Source organism: Mustela nigripes, chromosome 13 (genome assembly GCF_022355385.1).
Source record: "Mustela nigripes isolate SB6536 chromosome 13, MUSNIG.SB6536, whole genome shotgun sequence".
Classification (NCBI taxonomy): domain Eukaryota; kingdom Metazoa; phylum Chordata; class Mammalia; order Carnivora; family Mustelidae; genus Mustela; species Mustela nigripes.
In genome coordinates, this window is record NC_081569.1 from 61,262,158 (window position 1) to 61,285,569 (window position 23,412).

At 38.9% G+C, this 23,412-nt stretch overlaps 1 protein-coding gene across 1 annotated transcript in view; it reads left to right on the forward strand.

The window, feature by feature from the left end:
* SNAP23 (synaptosome associated protein 23) overlaps window positions 1-23,412 on the forward strand; it is a 39,745-nt gene that overhangs the window by 197 nt on the left and 16,136 nt on the right. Inside the window, exons 2-4 of the mRNA XM_059372623.1 lie at window positions 21,667-21,770; window positions 22,361-22,402; window positions 22,817-22,865. Of these exons, the coding sequence (XP_059228606.1) occupies window positions 21,714-21,770; window positions 22,361-22,402; window positions 22,817-22,865 (148 nt within the window). The 5' untranslated portion in view covers window positions 21,667-21,713. The remainder of the gene's footprint in view (window positions 1-21,666; window positions 21,771-22,360; window positions 22,403-22,816; window positions 22,866-23,412) is intronic.

The following is a 23,412-nucleotide window of genomic DNA, read 5'->3' on the forward strand; positions in this document are numbered from 1 at the left end:
GGGGTCGGGCTTAAGGGGAGGAGTGGCGGTGCTCTGGCCCGGACTGGGCAGGCCGGGCCCAGAGCAAGGACGCTAGCCGCCGAGAAACTAGAGTGGGGCCGGCGGAGGAAGGGTGGCGGGATGGTGTGGTTCGTTGAACTCCTCCTCACAACCAAGAAGAGGAAGGGTGGCGGGATCATGGTTCGTTGGACCCCTCCTCAAAACCTTCCCCACCCCTACCGTGTTGCTATGATCGGAATTAATTGACTGTATGGTGACCACAGCGATCAGATAACTCTGAACTAGGTGTTTGAAGGTGTCTGAGGTTCGTGTCATTGGAGAGTACATGCTCTCTAGGAAAGTCCATCCTTATGCCGTGGCTTTACTGTAGGCGCACAAAGGATCCGTGAAACACCGACTTTTACAATTCCGGGCTGCAGTTGGTTGCGGGAGACGGCGTGGGGGCGGGGGGCGGTGGAGAGTAAAGTACTATAAAGTGCTGTTTCATCTTATCCTTTTTTTTCCATCATTAGGCACCACAATGTTAGGAAAGGTAGATGAGGTTAGAGGAAACCGAAAGACATCAGAGTTGGGAAAAGGAGACGAAAAGGGAGTATTATTTTGCCTTTTGCTAGTCATCTTTAGGAAGTAGGGAGACGATTGGCGAGGGGGAGTTTGGATACTGGCAGCTTCTGACAGCGTTCCCTCGGTCATGTGAAAATAACGTAGCTTCACAGTAGCAGATATTTCAAGAACTGAGAGGAATACTACTCCCTCTGCCTCTATGCCCTTAAGACTGGCATTCAGATGTGCTAGTAGAAAATACGGCAGATAAGACCAAATAGAAATGATTCTCTAGCGTTCTTGCTTAGCTTGGAAAACCACACTTGAAATTCATAGCACATCATTACCTAGAATACATTGAGATCTAAATTTGAACAATTTCATAGTAAGATTTTTAAAAAATTAATGTTTCTTCCACAGTTGGTTTAAGGCAGTTGATGTTTAAGGTATTCTAATGGTCAGTTGTCATTCATTCCTTTGGCAAGAGGTAATGAGAAAGAACACATTCATATAAATATTAGGAAATATTAGGAGAAACATCTCTGCTCACATTACCATGCTCCTTTGACAGTAAATGTGAAAATAAATACAATGATCATGTAACAGCTTACAGCTCAGATATTTATCACATTCTTCGCCTTTTGGGGTTTTTTGTTTGTTTGTTTTGGTTGGCTTTTTTTTTTTTTTTAAGTGCTTGTGGTATGTGAATATGTACTAGAAAATTCCTGTTATTCCAGTTCCAAGATAGCAAAGTCTTATTGTGCTATTATGTTCTTCAGAGTATGGTACTCTTTTCTGTAAAATAGTAACATTTCTGTATGCATCTTAGTGTTTGCTTCTTTTACTCTAAATGAGCTTAAGCATAGTAATAGGATCACTTAACTAAAGGTCACATCATTTCTAATCATTCAGAACACAACCTTGAACCAAGAAGGAAGCAAAAAAACAAAACAAAAACAGGCCTTGTTGTTCATGGGACATTTCACTCCTCATGAACCATACCACCATCATAAATTTTGCCTTTTGGAAGATCACCTGTGTTATTTTATTTCATGTTTTTAATAGACATGTTTTCAACACTACTCTTTTCCAAAGTGATAATTTGTGAAATCATGGTTTTTATGTATACCTTTTTCTAGTACACATTATAATAAATGTGTAATTTCAGTACATAACTGTTGCTTACATAACAGCTGAAATAATCTTGTGTTCACGTTCTGCACTCTGGAAAATACTTCCTTGAAACTAGACTCATTTTTAAAATAAAGTGATGGGTCCAGTGGACTTCAAAATTCTGTTAACTCAATGTTGGCATTCATTGTTGTGATACAGTTCTAGCGCACTTACTTATCTGGTTTCACGAGATGAAAGTAGATTAGAGTAGCAAAAGGGAAAAAGAGGATGTTTGCTCTTTGACATTTTTGTGAAATCAGCTGCCTTTTATTTTCTTCTTAGTTTAGGTGCCATGTCTTAAAACATTCTGAAAGATTGTTTTTTAGTTGTGTTTGTACTCAGTGTTACCCATATTCTAGCATTTATAATACATGATGCTGCTTGCATTCAAGAGTGCTGAACTTTTTGATTCTAGTGCTATATTTTGTTTCTAGGTTTGTAGATTGAGCTAGGACTAGATGACAAGGAACTGATCTTTTTCTTTGTTGTGGTGGATGGAGACTTGAAACAGATGGATCCAGTGCCTCCAGCAACTGGAGGAAGTGGATTGTAGAGCCAGGAAACAGCATGTACTGTTCGTTTTGTAATATTGGTGGTGGAGGTTGTGTTTCATTTGCAGTCATTTAAATGCACGGACATTTTGGTTTTGATTTCAGTTTAGGTTGTACTGCTAATAAAATATTTAAATCACTGATAAGTATTTTTTTCTGGAATCCCCCGATCTGTCTTGATTTTTGTGAGATCCATAACTTGGAATTAAATTTATTTGAACAATGCTTTGACGATTGAAATTACCTTTAGATGGCCTTTTGAGACTTCTAAAATAAAGTTCAAACTTCTTGGTTAAAATATACAAAGCCCTTTAAAACCTGTTTACTCTTTCTACCTTTTAAAACCACCCTACCCATCCTGTATACACATATAGTATATTCTGACATGACTACTGAGGCCTAACATTGTGACACTTCTTTGATAGTTTGACATCCTAATTTTTTTAGGGTTGATCATGCTTGGATTTCAATTCTCAAATCAAAATCACAAGAGATGTTTAATAATTATGAAAAATTATGATAGCTTTACTGAGCACTACATACCAGCCAAGGTTTAAATGCTTAGCATGAATTAACTCAATCCTTATAATGCTCAAGATAGCCATTATATTCTCATTTAATGAAAAACACTGAAGCACAGAGAAATAAATTAAGCAATTGTCAGGATTCAAAAACATGCCTCCAGGTATTGGGCACTTAACCACTGTGCTGTTTTGCCCTTTGTATAAATAAGAATGTCACTCTTCTTCTTTTTTAAGATTTTATTTATTTATTTATTTATTGGAGAAAGAGACCAAGAGCGTGAGCAGGGGGAGGGGCAGAGTGGAGGGACTAGCAGACTCCTTGCTGAGGACTGATCCCGGGACCCAGAGATCATGATCTTTGGTGAAGTCAGAAGCTTAACCTACTGAGCCACCCAGGTGCCCCAAGAATGCCACTCTTTTAACCTAGTGTGGGAGATACTCTTTTCCAGGGACGTGAGTGCTTAATGGTCTCTATCTCTGGCATCTGATTCCTTGAATCAGAGTATTTGAGAAGCTAACCAGAAAGCTTCTAGGTGAACTTGGAGTCAGAGCCAAAATACTTGGATGACTTGGGTAAATACTTCATACAGGCAAGGTGAAGCCTTGCTAATTGTCCCTACCTCAAACTTGGTGTCTTCCTCTGCAGATACCATAGTTAAGTCTGCCAGATTGTATGTCTGTCCTACTTGGAGAATGGATGCTGCATTCTTGAGCCTCTTTCTTAACTCTTACAGAGCATCCCTTTTCTGTTTTCCATAGCCTGCCTTTTACACAGTGTCGATACAATTGATTATAATCATATATAGATGTACCTTCCTAGGATTATATTCTGGTCAGTTAGAGTAGAATTGTGGAAGTTCCAGGGTGGAGCAGGACTTGAAACCTAGATGTTGGACTTCAGCAATTAAGTCATAAACAGTACTTCTGTAAAGCTGAAGTGTAATCTTGATCTTTTTGGTTCCTGATTTTTAGTGTTATTTTCTCAGCAGTATGCTTTCTGTCTTGAATCATGTGCTTCAGTGCTCTTTGAAACCAAGATGTTTAATCTTGGTTTCAGTGGTATACTTCTTATATTTGCAGAGTTTTGAGCTTTATAAGAATGGCTAAAATTGTTCCTGTAGAAGAAAGTAGAAAGGAAACGAGAGGAAGTAAAAGAAGGAAACTAACCTTAATATGAATAAAGGTCTCATCTGAATGCCTTTAGAAAGAATTAAATTTCCTAACCAGAGCAGGGGCTCTTTTTGGCGTGACCCGGAGTATTTTGAGTATTTTAGAACACTGTGCACCTGGATTTAGTGTGTGAACATCCTTCCTTCCTTCCTTCTCAGGCAGAACTGAGCCACACAGGCATCCTTAGATCCCATTTTTAATAAAAACCATTAAAAATATTCACACATGGGGCGCCTGGGTGGCTCAGATGGTTAAGCATTTGCCTTCTGTTCAGGTCATGATCCTGGGGTCCTGGGATCAAACCCCCACGACAGGCTCCCTGCTCAGCGGGAAGTCTGCTTCTCTCACTCATACTCCCTCTGCTTATGTTCTCTCTCTGTCAAATAAATAAGTAAATATTTTAAAAAATTTTTTTAATATTTTATTTATTTATTTGACAGACAGAGATCACAAGTAGGTGGAGGGGCAGGCAGAGAGAGAGGAGGAAGCAGGCTCCCTGCTGAGCAGAGAGCCTCATGCAGGGCTCAATCCCAGGACCCTGAGATCATGACCTGAGCTGAAGGCAGAGGCTTTAACCCACTCAGCCACCCAGGTGCTCCAGTAAATCTTTTTTAAAAATGGGACCTAAGAGCAAAACATACATTCCTAAAGAAAAACTAGGTTCTTTTACCCCATAAGTGATGGTCCATGTCTGAATTTCTACTTTGTTCTCTGTAATCCTTTCTTCTATTCTTTCTGTTTATTCTCCATTATTCATCTTTATATCATCTATTTAGAGTCTTTAAGAAAGAGGTACGTAGATACAGCATGACATGATATACAAGTGTGAGGTGGGGATGCCTGGCAAGGCTCACCCTGCTTGAATAAAATATCCATCCCAACCATCCAGAGTATTTTGGCTCTGATTCTAAGTTCACCTAGTAACTTCTTGATTAGCCTCTCGAATACCACAGATAGAGAACATAAGTAACATGAGCACTGTGCTAAACACTTCACATACATTAATTCATTTCTGAAACAGCATTGGGAAGTAGAACTGTTACCCTTTTTATTTTTTTTTTAAGATTTTATTTATTTGACAGACAGAGATCACAAGTAGGCAGAGAGGCAGGCAGAGAGAGGAGGAAGCAGGCTCCCTGCTGAGCAGAGAGCACAATGTGGGGCTCGATCCCAGGACCCCAGGATCATGACCTGAGCTGAAGGCAGAGGCTTTAACCCACTGAACCACCCAGACGCCCCTAGAACTGTTATCCTAATGAACAAGGAAACTGAGACTTGAATAAGCTAAGTAAATTGCCTGGGTATCAGATCTAGGATGAACTCGGGGTCTGTCTGAGCTCAGACAGACATTATATTACGTACTATATACTACATACTCATAAAAACTACATTATGTTCATTCAGCACAATTTATTAAATTATCTCACCTAATCTAGAAGTAGCAAGTTTAGTCACAGGGGAATTAATAGTAACTGCAATCATTTTCAGCCCAATTCAGCCTTGACATTAGTTGGGGTAGTCTTAGTCTTAAGCTAAGAAGACTTTAGTCTTGTAGACAGGCAGGATTTGTATACACAAAACAACTAGAAAACTAAAAAAGCTGGAAACTATATATTTAGAGGCAGTGGAGAAGAGTGCTTTATTTTCCATATTCTGACTACAGCGTATCATAAAATACGCATTTAAAAAGAAAGGAGGGTGATTTTCTTGACATCACAGTATGTTCCCTTACCTGATAGCAGATATTTGAAAAATGTTTGTGGAATGAATTAAGAGGGGTGTATTCTGGGACTAGGATCTCTTTCTGCTAAGCTTTCAGGCTAGCCAGACTGCTGACTCACCATCCATCAGCATAAGGGAACTCTCAACTCTTTGGGGGCAGTCACCATAGCTAGATGTTACCACATTCTCTTCTGACAACCTTCTAGTTTTCCTCTTCAGTTGGGTTTTGGTCTGGGACCTTCTGAGGTCCCAGGCCTCTGCAAACAACTGCCTTCTCCTCCGTTACCATCAGGTCTGTTCCAGGAAGGACTACCCTCCTCCCTCAGAAGAGATGATGTATTATGCAAAGAGCCTGAGAGCCAGAAGTACTGCTTTTTATTCCCTTAGCATCTAGTCCCTTGGACTAGATGATCTCTGAGGTTTATTTTCAGAGACTGTTCTCTGAGAGAAGAATTGAGCAGAAACTCTGCTCCCAGATAACTGATTAATCAGGCAGAGATTACTGTAGGCTAGTAGTTTCCAAGTCATGCTCCATGGAACCTTGGTTCCCTGGGATTAATAAAAGTATTCTTGGAAGGAAGGATTTTATGGTCATCTGTATTTGACTGGGATAGCCACAGTTAAACAGATTTCTTCACTGCTTCAGGACTTCTGATTTCCAGCCAAGAATTTAATTAGCCAGCCAGTCTATAATACAAGGATAAATAAGAAAAATAGAAGATGGAGAGGTTTAAGACCTAAATGTCTTCATTGTAGGTAGGTCATGAATGATATCCAAAATTAGAAAATATCAAGGGGCTCCTAGGTGGCACAGGGGTTAAAGCCTCTGCCTTTGGCTGTGGTCATGATCCTGCCAGGGGAGCCTGCTTCCCCTTCTCTCTCTCTGCCTGCCTCTCTGCCTACTTGTGATCTTTGTCTGTCAAATAAATAAAATCTTAAAAAAAAAAAAAAAGAAAATATCAAGAAATAACACTATCAGTGTATGATTTAGGAATTTGAGGTTAAACACTGGAACAACTAATACTGTTGAAAATTTTCCCTCTGGGCTCCTGGAAGTAGGAATTGGTTCAGGGCACAAGAGAAGGTAGGGGAATTGCTGTTTATTACTGTTATAGAACTATTTGACATCTCAAACTATATATATTCACATATATATACGATTAAAATTAAATATGGGGGTGCCTGGGTGGCACAGTCAGTTAAGCAGCTGCCTTTGACTCAGGTCATGATCCCAGGGTCCTGGGATCAAGCCCCAAATCGGGCTCCCTGCTCAGTGGAGAGCGTGCTTCTCCTTTTCCCTCTGCCTGCTGCTCTGCCTACTTATATTCTCTATCTCTGTGTTAAATAAGTAAAACAACAACAACAACAACAACAAAACCTTTGAAAAAATAAAATAAAATTAAATATGGAAGAATATAAAATCTTGGGGCGCCTGGGTGGTTCAGTGGGTTAAAGCCTCTGCCTTCGGCTCAGGTCATGATCTTAGGGTCCTGGGATCGAGCCCCGCATCAGGCTCTCTGCTCAGCGGGGAGCTTGCTTCCTCCTCTCTCTCTGCCTGCCTCTGCCTACTTGTGATCTCTCTCTCTGTCAAATAAATAAATAAAATATTAAAATAAAAAAGAATATAAAACCTCAAAATAATTTTGAATGACTGAATAACATTGCATCATGTAGTTGTACCATAATTATTCAGTCAAATTCCCTGTCATTGGGGATTTAGATTGCTTCATTTTTTAATATTATAAATAATACTGAGACCGATATGTGTGTATATATATATATATTTTTTTTAAGATTTTATTTATTTATTTGACACAGAGAGAGAGCACAAGTAGGCAGAGAGAGGGGAGGGAAGCAGGCTCCCCGCTGAGCAGAGAGCCCAATGTGGGGCTTGATCCCAGGACTTAAGGCAGAGGCTTAACCCTCTGAGCCACCCAGGTGCCCCTGAGACCAATATATTTTTGTCTGTATCTGTGATTTTCTTCTAGATTTCTGAAAGAAAGCTGGAGTTGGGGCACCTGGGTGCCTCAGTCCTTAAGTATCTGCCTTCAGCTCAGGTCATGATCCCAGGATCCCGGGATCGAGCTTCCTGCTCCTCCCTCTCCCACTTCCCCTGCTTGTGTTCCCCCTCTCACTGTGTCTCTCTCTCTGTCAAATGAATAAATAAAATCTTTAAAAATAAATGAATAAAGAAAAGAAAAAGAAAAAAGCTAGAGTAAGAAATAACTTAAAATTTTCTTGTCTATATTACATCATCTCTTGAGAGTTTGGGGATTTTTTTGTTTTGTTTTTAAAGTTTTTTTTATTTGTTTGACAGAGAGCAGGAGAGCACAGGCAAGGGGTGTAGCAGGCAGAGGCAGAGGGAGAGGGAGAAGCAGGCACCCTGCTGAGCCAGGAGTCAGTGGGTGAAAGACAGTTGCTTAACCCACTGAGCCACCAAGGGGCTCCAGAGTTTTGGTTTTTTAAAAATCAGCATTTTACTTTCCTAAACAGTGGTTAAGAAAGCTTTAATTTTATAGGAATGGGAATTGAAATAACCACAGGTGTCCTGGATGCACTATTTCTTGTGTCATTTGGAGCTTGCAACATTTTATATCTTTTAGAGTTTTTCATTATCAAAGGCTTATAGTTATTGCATAGATTTGCTGTTAATGAAGTTAGAGAGTATTCTGAAACCTATCTATAAAACCAGTGATTGGGTTTTCTTTTCTTTTCTTTTTTTTTTTTTAAAGATTTTTTAAAATTTATTTGACAGAGATCACAAGTAGGCAGAGAGGCAGGCAGAGAGAGGGGAGGAGGAGAAGCAGGCTCCCTGCCAAGCAGAGAGCCCGATGCGGGGCTCGATCCCAGGACCCTGGGATCATGACCTGAGCCAAAGGCAGAGGCTTTAACCCACTGAACCACCCAGGCACCCAGGTTTTCTTTTTTATAAGATTTATTTCTTTAAAAATTTGAAAGTCCTGATCTTTGAATTCTTTTCTTCCCCACAAAATTGATTTATTTGTGAGAGAGAGCCAGCATGTGAGTGACAGGAGGGGCAGAGGGAGAGCATTTTCAAGCAGATCTCCCAAGGAGCCTGGAGCTGCAGGCAGGGCTGGATCACACCCCCAATGAGATCGTGACCTGAGCTGAAACCAAGAGCTGGATGCTCAACTGACAGCGCCACCCAGGCGTCCCAACCAATATATGTTTATAACATTTCGGGAGTGGGGTGAGGAGTTGGGTTAAATAGGTAATGGGGATTAAGGAGTGCATTTGCTGTGATGAGCACGTGGTGAGGTATTGAATCACTGTGTTGTACACCTGAAACTACTATAACACTGTATGTTAGCTAACTGGAATTAAAATCTTTTAAAAAAAAAAAAAGTCCTTTTAAAGAAAATTTAGAAAATACATTATTGTATAAGACAAAAATCATCTGTAAATTTTTAAAAAATATTTTCAGTCCATCTCATTTAAGCTGGGTAGACATTTACATTTTTGGAATTTAGTTTTTAAACCGTACATATTTTTTAATGTGGCATTAAGATTTATTGATAGAAAATAGTAGTGTATAACCTGTATAATGATCATTTTAAGTCTCCAAAAACAGCTCAGCATTTTCAGATACATGTTAGTGTATCTGACCTTGATGTTCCCTTATTTAGGTTTCAGTTTCTCTTGCATTAGTTATTAATAATAGCCAGAAGTGCCAGTTAAAAACATTTTTTTTCTCTCATTGCAAGAAAGAAAATTGGACTCTTTCATTTTTAAAGATATGGAATGGCATGTTTTCAGAATTCCAAACACAGACTATGCTTGAATCTTTTTTTTTTTTTTAAGATTTTATTTATTTATTTGACAGAGATCACAAGTAGGCAGAGAGGCAGACAGAGAGGAGGAAACAGGCTCCCCAGTGAGTACAGGGCCCAACGAGGGGCTCGATCCCAGGACCCTAGGATCACAACCCAAGTTGAAGGCAGAGGCCTTAACCCACTGAGCCACCCAGGCACCCCTGTACTTGAATCTTAATAAAAAAGTACATCACATGTATTTTTTTTCTTTCCTTTTTTTCTTTCTTTCTTTTACTAACATACAATGTATTATTTGTTTCAGGAGTACAGGTCTATGATTCATCAGTCTTACACAATTCACAGCACTCGCCATAGCACATACCCTCCCCAATGTCCATCACCCAGCCACCCCGTCCTCCCACCCACCTCCCCTCCAGCAACCCTCAGTTTGTTTCCTAAGATTAAGAGTCTCTTACAGTTTGTTTCCCTCTCTAGTTTCATACTGTTTCATTTTTTCCCTCCCTTCCCCTATGATCTTCTGTCTAGTTTCTCAAATTCCTCATATCAGTAGATCATATGATAATTGTCTTTCGCTGATTGGCTTATTTTGCTTAACAAAATAGCATCTATTTCAATCTACATCATTGCAAATGGCAAGATGATGTGTTTTTTTGTTTTGTTTTGTTTTTTGTTTTTTGTTTTTAATATTTTATTTATTTGTCACAGAGAGAAAAATCACAAGTAGGCAGAGAGGCAGGCAGAGAGAGGGGAGAAAGCAGGTTCCCTGTGGAGCAAAGAGCCCAACGTGGGGCTCGATCCTAGGACCCTGGGATCATGACCTGAGCTGAAGGCAGAGGCTTTAACCCACTGAGCCACCCTGGTGTCCCAAGATGATGTGTTTTTAATGGCTGCATAGTATTCCATTGTGCGTATGTGCGTGTGTGTGTGTGTGTGTGTGTGTGTGTGTGTGTGTACATACCACATCTTCTTTATCCATTCATCTGTTGATGGTCATCTAGGCTCTTTCCATAGTTTGGCTATTGTGGACATTGCTGCTATGAACATTCGGGTGCATGTGCCCCTTTGGATCACACATCAGGTGTATTAATATGGTTGTTCTGTCCTGTTTTCCAACCACCATTGTTCTTTTTCTTCTTTTTTTTTTAAAGATTTTATTTATTTCACAGAGAGAGAGAGATCACAAGTAGGCAGAGAGACAGGCAGAGAGAGAGAGGAGGAAGCAGTCTCCCTGCTGAGCAGAGAGCCCGATGCAGGGCTCGATCCCAGGACCCTGGGATCATGACCTGAGCCGAAGGCAGAGGCTTTAACCCACTGAGCCACCCAGGCGCCCTCCATTTTTCTTTTTCAAGAAGAAGGGACATTTCAGTGGTGCGTACTCTATAGCTACTATCATTTATTTTAACTAAATGGGATTTTGTTGCAGAAAATTGTTGGGCATGAGAAAACCTACAAAATTAATGTTTTCCTTTTACCTTCCTTTTCATTCTTACTCATACTGTTTTCTTTTCCTTAACTGTTCTCTCTTTTCAAATATTCTTTCTCCATCCTTAAGTCATTTTTTCCATTTTTAGAAATTGAGACATAATTCACATAATGTAAAGTTTGCCATTACAGTATACAACTTAGTGGCTCTTGGTATATTCATAATGCTCTGCAACCATGACTACTGATTCCAGAACATTTCCATCACCTCCAAAACAAACCCTATATCTGTTGGTCAGCAGTCCTGTTCTGTCTTTCCCCCATCCTCTGGCAATAACTAATCTACTTTTAAATAGGGTTTACCTATTCTGGACATTTCCAATAAATGACATACAGTATGAGGTCTTTTGTATCCAGTTTAATTAGATTAATGCTTTCTAGTCTCATACATGTTGTAGCATGTAACATTCCCTTTTATGGCTGAATGATAATCCATTGTATGGACATTTGGGCATTTGGGCGTTTGGGTGTTTTCTGCTTTTTGGTTGTTAGCAATAATGCTGCTTTAAACATTTGTGTACAGGTTTTTATGTGGACATGTGTTTTCATTTGTCTCTAATGTACATAGAAATGTAATTGCTGGGTGACATGTAATTCAATGCTTAATCTGTTGAAGCCTAAGTTCTTGTCCTGCATTGTTAAATGGTATGTTTTTCCTCCATTAGGTACCAGAATTATAACAGGGATAGAATATCATCCGTTAGTACCTGGCTATACATTAAAAAAACAAAACAAAACAACTTTCACCTAAAACAGTGGTTTTCAACATTGGCTGCTCATTGGAGTCATCTGGGAATGTTTAAAATCAACTGGCACTAACCCCCATAGTTTTTTATTTAATTAGTCTGGGGTGCAGCTTGGCCTCCAGGTGATTATGTGTAGCCAAGACTGGGAACCACTGTTCTAACTCTAACTGGAGTTAGACTTGCTACTTGAAAAGGGGAAGGCAAGGACTTCATATATATACTTTTCTTGGCAAAACTGCTACGCATTTGAATGACTTGATATTGTGTCTCTCTATTCTTCTCTTTTTAATGTGTGTAATAGTGATTGAAAGCACATACTCTGTATCGGTCTACCTACACTGGAACCTGGCTCTACTATATGACCTTGCAAAAGTTGCTTAACCTCACTGTTCCTTAGTTCCTACATCTGTAAAATGTGGAATTAAATAGTATTTGCTATGGTCTGAATGTTTCTTGAAATCCTAATTCCTGGTGTGATGGTATTAAGTGGAACCTTTGGAAGGTGCTTAAACCCTGAAGGTGGAGTCCTCATGGATGGAGTTAGCGCCTTATAAAACAGGCTCCAGGGGCCCCTGGGTGTCTCAGTCAGGTAAGGGTCTGCATTTGGCTCAGGTCATGATCCCACCCCACATCGGGCTTGTTGCTCAGTGGGGAGCCTGCTTCTCCCTCTCCCACCCCCCTGGTGCTTATGCTCCCTCTCTCACTCACTGTCTGTCCAATAAATAAATAAAATTTTAAAAGGGGGGTGAGAACTCCCTAGTCCCTTCCACCATATAAGGCATCAGTTTTGTACCAGAAAGAGGGCCATGATGACAACGTGACCAATGCAGGCACCTTGAGCTCAGACTTCTGCCTCCAGAACTGTAACAAATACATTTCTGTTGTTAATAAACTACCAACTCTATATTTATTGCTTAACCTCACTGGAGGTTAGCAGCTGGATAGACTAAGAGAGTGTTTTAAGGTTTAAATGAATGAGTGTGTGTGTGTATGTGTGCGCATGTGTATTTTTTAATTTCTTAGAAAAGTGTCTTGCATGGGGGTGCCTGGGTGACTCAGTTGCTTAAGTGTCCAACTCTTGATTTTAGATCAGGTCATTATCTCAGGGTTGTGAGATCGAGCCCTGCTTTGGACTCTGTGTGGGTGTGAAGCCTGTTAAGATTCTCTCCATCTCCATCTGCTCCCCACCCCATCCGCATCCCTGTGCTCACACTCTCTCTCTCTCTCAAAGAAATAAACAAAATCTCTAAAAAAAAAAAAAAAAGTGCTTTGTGCATGTATAGTGCTTTGTAAGTGTTAACTTGTAATTGTTACTGTGATTCTTCTCAGTCCTTTACTCACTATCTAGACTTACAAAATGGTGAGTAATGACTATTAAAAAGTTACATGACTTTTTTAAAAAGATTTTTATTTATTTATTTGACAAAGAGAGCGCAAGAGCACAAGCAGAGGGAGTAGTAGCAGAGGGAGAGGGAGAAGCAGGCTCCCAACTGATCAGGGAGCTTGATGTGGAACTCGATCCCAGGACTCTGGGATCATGACCTGAGCCTAAGGCCACCACTTAACTGACTGAGCCACTCAGGTGTCCCTAAAATGTTACTTGCCCTTTTATTTATTTGCTTGTTTGTTCGTTTATTTAAAAGATTTTATTTATTTATTGGACAAAGAGAGAGAGAGAGATCACAAGTAGGCAGAGCAGCAGGCAGAGGGAGGGGGAAGCAGGCTCCCTGCTGAACAGATAGCCCGACGCAAGGCTCAATCCCAGGACCCTGAGATCATGACCAGAGCAGGCAGAGGCTTAACCCACTGAGCCACCTCGGCACCCCAGTTACTTGCCATTTTAAAGAACTGTCCTATATGTTGAATTCTTGCATAAGAAAAAAGTTGAGAAAGTAGCATGATGACACTTTCCTGTATTATTCACCAGCTTCATCAGTCATGGCCAATCTTGTTTCCTCTGTACTCCCACCCATTTACCCACCTTTGAATTATTTTAAAGCACGTCCTACAGGTTACCTTTTAAATACCTTCTAATTTCATGTGTTTTCTTTGAATCCCTGAGGAGGGCGATGATTGGTAGGAGGCTTGAGAAAGAGAATACACTGAAGGTGAGGGGCCATGACAGGAGATTGCTTATATTCCGGAATGAAGTTGTAAAGTCTTTATTCCAGCTAAGTTCTCTGCTTCAGTGTGGGGCCCTCTTTTATCTACCTCTTAGTATTTTGCTGTGGAAGTACTAAAGACTTATTCAGAACTCATTAGAACCCATTTCTGTCACCTGATGTGAATGAAATATGGTTCCCAGCCGAACTTTAGCAAGGGCCTTTGCTCTAGCCATCTGTTAGCAGAACATTTAGGACAAATTGTTCTGTATTATTTCCATACCTTTGTGCTTTGGAATGGTGATCATCTGTTAATGAATAAATATGTTTCTGCAAACTTACATTTACTTTGAATATATGCCAACAGAAGATTTCTCTCAAGAGAGGCTAAGAATTCATAATTGTGCTTATGAAATGGGGTCGAAAATTAATTCCTTGTCTTTGTTTTCTCCAGTCTTATAAATCTGCTTTCTTTTTGTCATAAGCTATCATATATTATTTATATTTAATTTAATTTATTATTATTTTTATATATTTATTTATAAATATATATATTTATAAATATATTTATTTATATATTATTATATATTTATATATTTATTTTATTATTTATATTTAATTTATATATATATTTAAAAGATTTTATTTATTTGTTTGATAGGCAGAGAGAGGACACAGTAGGCAGATAGGCAGGCAGAGAGAGGGGGGGAAGCAGGCTCCTTGCCAAGCAGAGAGTCTGATGCAGACCTCCATCCCAGGACCCCAAGACCATGACCCAAGCCGAAAGCAGAGGCCCAACCCACTGAGCTACCCAGGCGCTCACTATCATATATTTTTAAAGATTTTATTTATTTATTTGAGAGGAAGTGAGAGCAAGGAAGCTAGAGGGAGCATGAGCGGAGGTGGGGGAAGCAAAAGTGGGGGGTGGGCAGGGAGAGAGAGAGAAGCGGACTCCCCACTGAACAAGGAGCCATACCCAGAGCTCAGATTCCAGGATCTGGGATCATGACCTGAGCTGAAGGCAGACATGTGACCAACTGAGCCACCTGGGTGCCCTTAAGCTGTTATATTTTATGATGAAAATAAATGTATGAATTTTAAAAGTAGTATAACTACATTGCAAACTATTTCATAAACTGGGAAAAGAAGAAAAATCACTCTTAATTCTACTACCATAGCTATTGGTTATATTTTAATGATTCCCTCCTAGACTTTTTTCTACCTATATTTTTTATAGCAAGTATTTGATTATTTTTAAGTCTTACTTTGTTTACTTCATATACTGACCATCATCATTTTGTGTGGTTTTGTGTTTGCTAAGCCTTAGCCAGGAAAAAAAACAAACAACATTTTAGGCATGCAAAGCTATATATATATATTTGTCTAGATAAGTACCAACCAACCGGAAACTTGGTTTAATTGAAAACTGTTTAGTATCTGCTTGATGTGTACAGACTCATGGCTGGCATGAAAATAGTTCAGGGGTATAGCTCATACAGTATTATCAACTTTAATATTAAAATTTAGCCTTACAGATAGAGGAATTAATATTTAGTAGCATTTACGTTAATGTCACTTACACTTAACATTGTTGTTTTGCTTTTCTTTTGCCTGTTTTTTTCTGCTTCCCTAATAATAAAGTAATGGCTGACTCGAATATTAGCCATGTATCAGGCACTAATAATAAACGCTTTGTATGGATCATCTTTTTTTAATCCTCACAAAAAGGGCCTATTATCTCTATTTTACAAATGTAGAAACTAAATCTTAGTGGGTTTAGCTAACTTGCCTGAGGTCATACAGCTGATACAGAATGGGTCAGAATTTGAATGCTGGAGTTCCTGCTACTCACCACTATGCTAGCCTGCTGTGAACAGAAATTTGCACTTGCTGTCAATACACTGATTACCATGAAAGTCTAACCAAAATATACCAAAGAGAATCACAAATGTTTATCCTACAGTAAACTACATGGTGTAAGTTGTAGAGCAACTTACATTAGGATTAATTTTAAGAAAAGGAGTAAGTCATGAACTAACTTAGTAGAATATTTTAATGCAAAATCTTTGCTTTCCAGTATAAAATGTTTTATAAAATCATTCCTATATTGGTCTAGGCAGGACACTGGTATTGAGGGTGATTTAAAGTGCTGTTTCTTTTATTACTTCCTAACATATCCCCATTTTTATCAGTGAAGACATGGATCTCCTGTTGACTTAGTTCTAAGACTTTTTTCTTTGTATTCCTTCTTCCCAGTAGTATTAGTTTCATTTTTTAAATTTAAATAATTTCAGGTTCTACAAGATACTTTTTTTTTTTTTTTGCTTAGTTGCCAAGGAAAGCAATTTCTTTGTTGATTTAAGTAATCACTACACCCAGTGTGGGACTTGAACTCACAACCCTAAGATCTAGAGTCCATTGCTCTACTAACTAAGCCAGCCAGGTGCTCCAGTTCTTCCTTTAATTTAACTAACTGTGACTCTTTTGAAGAGTTCTTATGGTTTTATTATAGAAGACATCTTAGGGGTGCCTGGGTGGCTCAGTCACTTAAGTGTCTGACTCTTGGTTTCAGCTCTGGTCATGATCTCAGGGTTGTGAGATTGAGTCCCACATTGGGATCCACACTCAGCAGAGAGTCTACTTGAGATTCTCTCTCCCTCTCCCTTTGCCCCTACCCCCCAAAATAAATAAATAAATCTTAAAAAAAAAAAAAAAAGAAGAAGGCATCTTAAATTTTGAAATGAACTGTCAGGTAGGGTAGTTAGTATGTTTTCTGATATTCAGCACATCTCATGCTGTTTGTTAAGGGAAGATGGACCCAACAGTTATGGGCCCACCATGCTTACTTTTTTTTTTTTTTTTTAAGATTTTATTTATTTATTTGACAGAGATCACTAGCAGGCAGAGAGGCAGGCAAAGGGGGAGGGGCAGGCTCCCTGCTAAGCAGAGAGTCCAATGCGGGGCTCGAAGCCAGAACCCTGAGATCATGACCTGAGCTGAAGACAGAGGCTTAACCCACTGAGCCACCCAGGCACCCCATGCATCCAACAGTTGAGACTAGTTCCTAAACCATGAGCTATCTTTGGTTTCAGAATATCCAAACTTGAGTAATGAATCTGCCCTTTACTGAATCAGTCACCTTGGGCAAATTACTTCATTGAGCCTTAGTTTCCCCATCTGTAAACTGGTATAATAAAGATAATGATGGGGGTGCCTGGGTGGCTCAGTAGGTTAAAGCCTCTGCCTTTGGCTCAGGTCATGGTCCCAGGGTCCTGGAATCGAGACCCGCCTCCAGCTCTCTGCTCAGCAGGGAGCCTGCTTCCCTCTCTCTCTCTCTGCCTGCCTCTCTGCCTACTTGTGATCTCTGTCTGTCAGATAAATAAATAAAATCTTTAAAAAAATTTTTTAAATAAAAAATAAAAAGATAAAGATAATGATGTATATAGGTACTTAGTAAGGTATATGACACATAGTAGGTACTCATTGACTATTTATTCTTCCTACCCCCCCAAAGTTTATAAAAAGAAATTAAGGTAAACAGGGAGTCTTCTAGAAAGCCCAAATGAACCATAGTAAGAAAGATATGTTATAAAAGCATTGGGGAAAATCTTGCAGTTTCCTCTCAAAGGGAGCATATACTATTCTCAAATTAACATAGTATATTAGGTTCTGGGAGCATTGAAAAACTGACACAGATATTTAATTATTAGGTTATATCTAAGAACAGTAAGTTTAATGGGATATTTGTGTCAAACGACATTTTGTTTTCCTTCCCCTCTCCCACCTCTAATTGTCTTTACTACGATATCCTGGATAGCCTTTTCCTGACTTCATAAGAAAAACTTCTGAAGATAATCATAAATATGAGTAAAGCTATACAGCTAATTCTAGGTTGCACCCTGCCTGACTCTTCTGAGCAATTTAGTAAAGGCTAAGAAGAGCCTGGGGAATATTGTTGCTTTGTCCTTTCCCCTTACAATTCTGCTTTGTCTCTTACTCCCATTTACTGTAACCATGTGTTCAACACCCTCAAGAATCCAGAGTAGAGGTCTTAGGCAGCTGTGTCCCAATGTCAGCCTGTCAGACATGTGAGAAGTTTACATAAGTCTGTTTCTTGTCTTATGTGCCATCTGCTGAGGAGAAAAAAAAGGAAGTACTAGGCACCACTTTGAGTTCACCAGTGGGTGTGTCCTTAAAAATGAGCCCATAGCCATACCAGAATTGATTCTTAATATCTACCTCCCAGCTGTATGTATGTATCTTTCTTTCTCTTTCTTGCTCTCTTTCTCTCTCTTTCTTTCTTTTTCTCTCTTTATCATTAGAACGTAGGACTCTTGGTATCTGCTCATTTAATAGAGGTCAGTTTTATATTCAAGCCTCTCTTTGAACCTATAAGGAGTTTTTGCTCATTTTCACTAGAATGGGAAGATATACTGACCTGTACTTGGCAAGAATCAGGTCCAGGAGTAGAATTATAAAATTATACATTTTGAGAGATCTGAGCATCCTTATGCCCCAAATGTCTTCCTATCCACAGGATACCATATTGGAAAACCTGACTAAGGGTGTCAACTTCCAGGCATTGCTTGATTAGCCTGTATTACTTTTCTCACCACTTTCTCCTCTGTTGGGCATTGAAGAGGTATAGACAACTGGAGCATGCTGGGAAGGGCAGGCTTTGATTAGTGTGTTATTAGGGCTCTGAAAGTAATGGAGAAGCATAAAATTACATGGGGTATTACAGAAAGAAAATGTTTACAGAAATCTGTACTCTGTAACTATGAAAGATCAACAAGAGAAACTAGCATGAACAGATCTGTGATAAATCTTATGCCTCAAATTATTAGCAAAGTAATCAAGCATGTGGTTCTATTAATGCTTCTGTCTATAATGAACGATCAGTTCTTAATTCAAGACGGACCTTTATATCTTGATTTTATATCTTAGTATATGAACCTTCTGTTAGAATTAGAGCTCTACACTGGCAAGCAAGATATGAAATTAAATTTGCAATTTTCGTAATAATGCTTTTTATTATTATTAATGTTAATTAATTTCTACATGAGCATTAATAACTTTAGTCAATGTTCAAAATCTTAATTAAACCTAAAACAGTTAGCTGTGACAGTAGGGTTAATAAATAGACCTCCAAATGCAATGCCTTTTTGCCTTTTTTTTTTTTTTTTAAGATTTTATTTATTTAGTTATTTGTCAGAGAGAAGCAGGCTCCCTGCTGAGCCAGGAGCCGGATGTGGGACTCAATCCCAGGACCCAGAGATCATGACATTAGCTGAAGGCAGCAGCTTAACCGATTGAGCCACCCAGGCATTCCTGCAATGCCTTTTTGTACTGAGAATCTAATGTTATCAGTGATGATTCTACTAAAAGTGATGGTTAACTATGGATGCGACTAAAAAGATTTGTGGGTAAATAGCAGGCCATTCCAGATTATACGTATGTAATGGCAATTTTTGGTTTGTGTTTCTAGTGGATATTTGCAGGCTTTCTGCTAACAGTACCTATAGCTTTGTTTCCAGGATCCACTTAAGTATTTTGAGAGTACATCTTCTTTTTCTGCTATTTGTTCATTCAGCATATATTTGCTGCAGTACCAACTGTCAGATCCTATTAGATGTTAGAGATAAAAAGATAGAACAAAATCTCTGCATTCCAAGGATTTAGTCTAGTATATTACTAGTTAACTAGGTTCTTGCTGGTCAGTGAATTTACTACATGGCAGGGTTTCTCAACCTCAGCACTTTGACGTTTGGGGCCAGATAATCATTTGTTGTGAAGGGCTGTCCCAAGGAGAATTATAGTATATTTAGCAGCATCTCTGGCCCCTATCTACTAGATGCCAGTAACACTACCCCTCCCCCTCAAACTCATGACTGTCATTGCCAGACCTTCCCTGAAGGCAAGTTTAGAATGTAAACCAGACTTTATCTGTGTCATTGACAAAGAACTTTGGTAAAATTAGTTTTTAAAATGTAATACAAGAAAAAAAAAGTAATACAAAGCTAGCAAATGTAATGAAAGAAAGCAACCTAGAGTATTACACAGTACTTACTACTCCCTGTGTCTTTTTCAAAGAGGAGTACACAACAGTGGTACTGAATAACACCTTGTAAATGTGTTGTGTTTTAGTTTGAATGTCTGTGAATCTTCTCTGAGTTAGGAGTTACTATGTATAAGAGTATAATTACTTAATTAGTTTCTTAGGGACTTCACTAAAACAGCAAACAGTATTATAATTGGAAACAGAAAATCCTCTATGAAATATTTCATGATTTTTGGGATGCCTGGGTGGCTCAGTGGGTTAAGGTCTCTGCCTTCGGCTCAGGTTGTGACCCCAGGTTCCTGGGGTTCTAGCTCTGCGTCGTCGGGCTCTCTGCTCAGCAGGGAGCCTGCTTCCTCCTCTCTCTCTGCCTGCCTCTCTGGCTACTTGTGATCTCTGTCAAATAAATAAAATCTTTTTTTAAAAATTCATGTTTTTTTCTGAGTTCATTGTCAGCATTACTCTTTTCTTGTTTAGAATGAAAATACTTCATTTTCTCCAGCTTGCACATGTCTGGAATGTTTCCGGTATTCTTCAGGCACACCACTTTGACTTTTGTTACTTTATTAATGGAATACTACGTAACTTAGACATCTTCACCTTACTGCTTTTGTGTGTTCAAATAATGTATAAATACATATAGGCAAATTATTTTTATTAAAAAATAATTATTTTTATTAAAAAATAATTTAGGTGATGGGACTTCAGGAAGCAATGTGACCAAAGAATAGAAATGTATCATAAAAAAAGATAATGTATGAATAGCATTGTACAACCAAGAATTCACTTTATTAATCTCTTAAGGGAGTGCCTGGGTGGCTCAGTGGGTTAAACCTCTGCCTTTGGCTCAGGTCATGATCTCAGAGTCCTGGGATCGAGCCCTTCATAGGGCTCTCTGCTCAGCGGGGAGCCTACTTCCCCTCTCTCTCTGCCTGCCGCTCTACCTACTTGTGATCTCTCTATCAAATAAATAAATAAAATCTTTAAAAAGTTTTTTAAGGGGTGCTTGGGTGGCTCAGTGGGTAAAAGCCTCTGCCTTTGGCTCTGGTCGTGATCCCAGGGTCCTGGGAACGAGCCCAACATCGGGCTCTCTGCTCAGCGGGGAGCCTGCTTCTCTCTCTCTCTCTCTCTCTCTCTCTGCCTGCCACTCTGCTTACTTGTGATCTCTGTCAAATAAATAAAATCTTTTAAAAAATTTAAAAATAAAAACTTTTTTTAAAAAAATTTAATAATCTCTTAAAGCTTGTCTTCTAGTTTGTGCTCCTCAAAGTAGAGAGACCTCTCTTTGAAACAGGACTTCACAAAAAAAAAAAAAAAAAAAAAAGAGAGAGAGAGAGAGAGAGAAAAGAAAGAAACAAAAGAAAAGAAACAAAATGATGGGGTGCCTGGGTGGCTCAGTGGGTTAAGCCGCTGCCTTCGGCTCAGGTCATGATCTCAGGGTCCTGGGATCGGGCTCTCTGCTCAGCAGGGAGCCTGCTTCCTCCTCTCTCTCTGCCTGCCTCTCTGCCTACTTGTGATCTCTCTCTGTCAAATAAATAAATAAAATCTTAAAAAAAAAAAAAAAATGAAACAGCACTTCAGTAGAGGTCCTGAAACCTGAGTTGAGTTTCAGGTTTACCTCTGGTACTAACTAGCATTTTAACCATCCATTTATCCTTTCCTGGCCTTAATTTCTTCACCTGTGATAGCTAGCTAAAGATATAGATAGGCTTCTTTATTCTGTTTCCCAGATAAGTATCCTGAGTTCCATAAATCCACACTCTTTGTTTAAACAAACCCTTTTTTATCTTTATTCTTACAGAATATCCACATTTCACTTTCCGTGCTTATCAAAAGTTTTAATTCATCATGGATAATCTGTCATCAGAAGAAATTCAGCTGAGAGCCCACCAGGTTACTGATGAGGTAAATGTTATACTTGGAATAAGTAATTCACTTTTCTCAGTGGAAGGTTGAGAGGACCTTCTTAGAAATATCCATGTTGGCCTCCTCCCTGTCCCTTTATGTCCAAGAATCCATTTTCTTCAGAGTGTCATTGCTGGCCCCTTAGTTTTTCAGCTTACCAAAAATTAAACAAGTGAAAGCAGCTTGCATGATTTTCCTTTTTTGTCATTGTTTTTTTTTTTTTTTTTCTTTTTTGTCATTGTTTAACAGTTACTTACAACAAAGATACTCTCAATTTGAGGAATTGGAAACATCTGTGTAATATACCTAGATTTCTGCTTACATTAAACTTTTATGAATGCTGCTAACTTTACCGTAAATTCCACATTTTTTTCTTGAGGAGCAACTGGTAGGAAGAAATTAGTAAAATTACAGTGATCAACTTTCTTTTTTATTTGTTTGTTTTTGTTTTAAAGGGGGGAGATATGGCTGAACAGGCAGTATTTAAAAATGGAGCAGCATCATGACTATGTGATCAGATTTTCATTTTTATTTATTTATTTATTTTTGCTACATATTTTAGAATACTAAAAGCCTGTGTTTTTCCCTAGTCTCTGGAAAGTACAAGGAGAATCCTGGGTTTAGCCCTTGAGGTAAGTCATTGTTTAATCATTAAGCAGAAAAATTGTATAAGTGGGATCTTGATAGCACAAGCTGGAATTTTTGTTAGGAGTCAGAAGTATATGGTATCAGTAAGCTTTTATTATTTGAAACTAGCAATTGCTGAACTTGTCAAACAATGAAGTGATGGGCCATTTTTGTTTTTCCCATTGACACTATAGACTATGACAGAGAAGATCAAGTCACCATGAATTTTGACTTAATTTTATTGGGGGGGGTTAATATGTTAAAGTTTGTTGCTGTGGGGTATTAGCTTTCTCTCTAGCTCTGATCCTCTGAGAACTTGGGTTTCTAAATGATTCTCTCTTTCTATTAGGCCTTATACGTTTTGTTTCTGTTGCTTTTATGTTGTGTTGTATTGCTCTAGCTTTTTTCTCTTCTTTTAGTCTCAGGATGCAGGAATCAAGACTATCACTATGCTGGATGAACAAGGGGGTGAGTTGCAGTCATGGCAGAAACTCTTGATTTTACTTATGACATCAGAAAGCCCTTCCAAATCAGCCATGTCTAAAATTAAGCCTTGGGAGTGCCTTCCCTATGTAAGATAAGAGTGATTCATTTACTTCCTTTTTCTGATTTGAATTGTATCCTGTTTGTTGCCTGTTTGAGGTGGGAGCAACAATACCCAATTATATACCAAGTATTTGTCAGGTGGCAGGACTAACTGTGTGTATTTGTCATTCGTACATTAGATACTGTGATATTCTAGCATCATTTTCAGAAGTCAAGTTAAGTCCTTAAACAGGTTTAGATACAGGTAAGTTTGGAATCATTCCGTTTGAGTTGGCCCTGAGCAATCTGGCCTAGATTTGATTAGACTTATGATAGCCTTCAGGTTTTGAACTTACTGAGAGAGAGAAATGCTGGGAATCCAGTCTGGTCAGAGTACACCTAAATCAGTTGCAAGGGTGATCTTGAAATATAAGCCTTCACATGCTCCTATTATACAAATTTCTTTAGAGCATATCTTCCCACAATAAGA